The sequence below is a fragment of the Panicum virgatum genome, chromosome 9K (genome assembly GCF_016808335.1).
Source record: "Panicum virgatum strain AP13 chromosome 9K, P.virgatum_v5, whole genome shotgun sequence".
In the NCBI taxonomy this organism is placed as follows: domain Eukaryota; kingdom Viridiplantae; phylum Streptophyta; class Magnoliopsida; order Poales; family Poaceae; genus Panicum; species Panicum virgatum.
Window position 1 is genome coordinate 23,603,906 of NC_053144.1, and position 4,758 is coordinate 23,608,663.

The 4,758-nt window shown below is 53.5% G+C and overlaps 1 protein-coding gene across 1 annotated transcript; it reads left to right on the forward strand.

Annotated features, from left to right (window-relative positions):
• The first annotated feature begins 1,206 nt into the window (after positions 1-1,206).
• On the forward strand, positions 1,207-3,394 carry LOC120648598 (xyloglucan galactosyltransferase KATAMARI1 homolog). Its single transcript, XM_039925327.1, has one exon. It carries the CDS (start codon positions 1,345-1,347, stop codon positions 3,190-3,192), a length of 1,848 nt encoding a protein of 615 aa, XP_039781261.1. The 5' UTR covers positions 1,207-1,344; the 3' UTR covers positions 3,193-3,394.
• Positions 3,395-4,758: the final 1,364 nt, after the last annotated feature.

Sequence of the window (4,758 nt, forward strand, 5' to 3'; positions counted from 1 at the left end):
AGATGCAAATAAATTCTAACCTTAGTACAACGCAAAACTAAACATCTATGGTGTACTCTCCACCTCCAGCTTTACAATCCGTGAGTTCTTGAGCCATGGACTAGATGACATCGGCCTCGAGGCATGGTCTGGAAATTGAGTACCATGGCATGGTCCATGGTAGGTAGTACTATTATCATTCAGCAGACCTGGAGTCTAGCACTTCGCCGAAGGTGAGTATTGCTAGCTCCTGAACGTTTCGTCTAAAAGGTGTTTGTTTCCTCGTGCAATGTGTCAATGTCTCAGGACTTGACCTATGAACAAAAGTGAAACAAACAATGGACACGGATGAATATGAGCCATGTTCATGAACCTCATAGACGCGTGACAATTCCAATTCTTTTAGCATCGTATATCTCCTTTATCCAGCGAGACATTACCCTAAATCGGTCAAACATAATCAGGCAATGTCGTCTGTGACAGTCCTGGCGCCTTTTGAAACAACGGTGTACTGTTACATGAGATGAAGACATGAGTATTCAAGCAAGAGTTGGAAAGGTGCCAATTCAGGCCAGAGAGGTGAGAGGAGCATAGGACAAAGGGAGCTTATTAGATTCAGAATCTCGCCGGCAGCGTCGGCCATGTGCACTACTGACATGAATCTTACCTTCAGTTCATTAGCCGCCGTTCAGAAACTGGCCTGATCATCAGTTTAATCATGGTCTACCCATCGTGTCAGATGGCTCAGGCATCGATTGCCCGCGAAGCATCTCCCCCTACGATCATTACATTAGGGGAAGAAAAATAAACAGAAAAATTGTATGTACAAAGAGTACTCCCGGCCAAAGACAGAACAACATGGATAATCCAGCGTTCATGTGGCCTTAATCAGAGCCTGGTCAACAGTAACCAAGCCGGCCATTAACTCCCTGTCTCCACATAGTACCGCCCGGATGCAATGCAATTCCGTTGACATGGCTGATCCACGAGCTGACTTCATATTACTCTACCCCGATCGCACGTGGATGGCACCTTCCGGCATGCATCCCCAGGCAGCCAGGTAATTAGCAGCCTTGTTTTGGTTAATCCCACTCGGAGATTACTGTAGCGAGGCGATTCACTTGAGATCCCCGCGGTTCCCGTGTCAGTGACAGTGACCAGCTGCGAGCTGATCGCCACTGCCACCGGCAGCGGTTTGATTCGCCCGACGCGCCAGGCGCTCGGCTTTTCATGCCCCTCGCCCCCCGGCCCGCGCGCGCTTCAAGCACCGCCACCTCGGATCCCCCGCGACCGACTGCCGGTGCCCCGGCCGGCTCCCCCCGTCGTGCCACCTAGCTAGCTAGCTCGCCTCTGCCGTGCGGAGGCATGAAGCGGCACAACGCGGGCGAGCTGCCGCTGTCGTCGGCGCCGGCGCCAGCGGGCGACGGCATCAAGCGGGTGACGGAGAAGGAGGAGGCGGAGGACAAGATGGACAAGTACGACAAGGGGCGGATCCGCTGCTCCCGGCTCTGCTTCCTGTTCGCGCTCGCCGCCACAGTTACCATCCTCGCGCGCCACTGCTACGAAGCCGGGCTCGGCCGCGGTGGCAATGCCGGCGTCGTGCGCATCGAGGCCGCGCACGGTCCGCCGCCGCCGCCGTCGCTGCATCGCGACCGGAAGATAGCTCCGATCGCTCGGCGAGAGCCGCCGGTCTCCGATCGTTCCCCCTCGGCTCCTGCCGACGCCGTCGACGACGCGTCGTGGAAGGCTTCGGCGTCGGAATCGGCTCAGCCTGACGATGGAGACAAGAAGCCGACGAAGGAGAAGGGCTCGTCGCCCTCGGCGTCTCACGGCAACAAGTACGGCGGCCACCCCTTCGCCCGCGCGCTGGCGGCCGCCGACAACAAGGACGACCTGTGCGGCGGGCAGTACATCTACGTGCAGGAGCTGCCGGCCCGCTTCAACAAGGACATGGTCCAGAAGTGCGACAGCCTCTCGCCGTGGACGGACATGTGCAGGTACACGACCAACGGCGGCTTCGGCCCGCTGCTCCGCGGCGGCAAGGGCGCGTTCCAGGGCACCGGCACCGGCTGGTACGACACCGACGAGCCCGCACTGGACATCATCTTCCACGAGCGGGTCAAACGGTACGAGTGCCTCACCGACGACCCCTCCCTCGCGGCCGCCGTCTTCGTGCCCTTCTACGCCGGCCTCGACGTCGCGCGGCACCTCTGGGGCACCAACGTCTCCGCGCGGGACGAGCTGGCGCTGGACCTGGCGGGCCTGCTCGCCGCGCGCCCCGAATGGCGGGCCATGGGTGGGCGCGACCACTTCTTCGTCGCCGGCCGCGCCACGTGGGACTTCCGGCGGGAGGCCGGCGGCCAGTCCGGGTGGGGGAGCAAGCTGCTCAACCTCCCCGCCGCCAGGAACATGACCGCGCTCGTCGTGGAGGCCAGCCCGTGGCACCTCAACGACGTCGCCGTCCCGTACCCGACCGCGTTTCACCCGGCGAGCGACGAGGACCTCTTCTTCTGGCAGGACCGGGTGCGCGCGCTCAACCGCACCTACCTCTTCTCCCTCGCCGGCGTGGCGCGGCCCGGCGACGCCAAGTCCATCGAGGGCCACCTCGTCGACCAGTGCAAGGCGTCGCCCGCCAGCTGCGCGCTCATGGAGTGCAGCACCACGGCCGGTCCGGACAACAAGTGCGAGTCCCCGGCCGCGGTCATGAGGCTGTTCCAGAGCTCGACGTTCTGCCTCCTGCCGCGCGGCGGCACCGACACGCGCCGCGCCGCCTTCGACGCCGTGCTCGCCGGCTGCATCCCGGTGTTCTTCCACCCCTCCTCGGCGTACGTCCAGTACAGCTGGTTCCTGCCCAGGAGCCACACAGACTACTCGGTGTACATCCCCGAGGAGGACGTGCGCAGGAACGCGAGCGTGGAGGAGAGGCTCCGGAAAGTGTCGCCGGAGGTGGTGCGGACGATGAGGGACACCGTCGTCGGCCTCATTCCGTCCGTGACATACAGCGACACGACGTCGAGGCTCGAGACGACGGTGAAGGACGCGTTCGACATCGCCGTGGCGGCCATGATCAACAGGGTGACCAAGCTGAGGAGAGGCATCGCGGAGGGTCGACCGGAGGAGGAGAAGCAGGAGAGGTATAGCTGGAAGTACCCGTTGTTGGCAGAAGGGCAGAAGGTTGAGGATCCTCATGAATGGGATCCCCTGTTCAATTAGCTACTCATCATTGGAACATTTTGTGCGACATTGTTCGGTAAAGAATTTAGGGTCGTTTGGAACGCGAGATTTTTTGTGTGTGCTGATTTCTAGTAGTGGAATTGAGCTATTTCTTCGTGTAAAATTCCTGCATTCCAAGCATGGTCTTACCTTTTTGTTTTCTTTCTTGAACGTCTAAGAGAGTTTGTGCTCATTGTATTATTGTGGGGAAAAAAGTTCTAATAGTGTTACACATGATAAAAGATCAACTTTGTTCTGATTCTTTCCGTTTAGAACAATCCTAATTCTGACTGCATAACATAGATTTTTTTTCACAAGGGCGTACCCAAGATTGGGCCAAGAATGATGGTGGGCCTTTTGTGATTGGGCTAAAATTGTGATTTTGGGCTTATGCTAGTCATTGAGAGATTTTGGCCTCGTTTTCCTCAGATAGGTTTATGTGTTGAGGTCATCAGTCAATAATGACAATGAAAAAAAATCTCCTTAAAAAAAGACAATGAAAAAGATCAGAAAGAATGAAACAACAGATATACTAGAAAGAACGAAACAGATATACTGAAAACAAGGAGATAACAAAAATAATCAGACTGAAATTATTAGCTTGTTTTTCCACTCATCATGAATCAGGATTCAAAATTACGATGAGTGACAGAGTCCCCCGACTTCTGAATCCTGAACTTAAATAGCAAAATGATTCTATCTGGTCTTTCAAAAAAAAATCTACATGGGGCCTCAGAGCCGGAATGTGTAGCAAGTTATCAAACATTAAGCACTAAAACTTTGGCCCTAAAGTTTAGTCTATTAGATTATCCAAATAGCTGAATTAAACTTTGGACTAAAGTTTGGTTTTGTCCTAACTAAAATTTAGTTCATTGGTCCAAAAATCCGCCTAATTCAGACTAAAATTTAGTTTCAACTTTTTATTTGTTTCAAATGATTTTCCAAAGCCCATGGATACGGAAGTGGAAAGTTTAGTACTTAATGTTTTGTTATCTAAAATTTAGTCTAGGCTAAACTTTAATGCTAGGTGATCCAAACAAAACCTATGTATTAGTTATCACTGTATCCGTTTCGCCATAAGGATGCTTTGATCTGAATTTTTGTGCTGAGAACCATATAAATTTGTACGACGGGCCGTGGCCACTGTGGTGCTCCATCCTTGAGCTAGTATCATGTCAGAACAGGGGCGGATCTAGTGGCGTATCTAGAGAGTGGGCCTGGTGGGCCGCAGCCCACCCTAAGATTCAGCCCAACAAACACATCCACTGTATTTTCTCTTTTATTTTGAAAAAAAATTGAAGATATTTTTATCCCCATAACTGCTTAAAAAAATCTATTTGCATTGGACCACCTTAACATTGACATCCGAATTCGCCACTGGGTGGATCCGCGGGGGGCTCCAGCCCCCTTACCGACCTAATGCCCATGGATCCCTTTAGGCCGCCCAACAAATTTTTGACATGAATCAAGAAGAGGAAGAAGTTTCCTATAAAATTAAAATTTTTACTTGGTTAATAGAGAAAGGGGTTGTATTGACCAAAGACAACATGGTCAAGAGGATGTGGT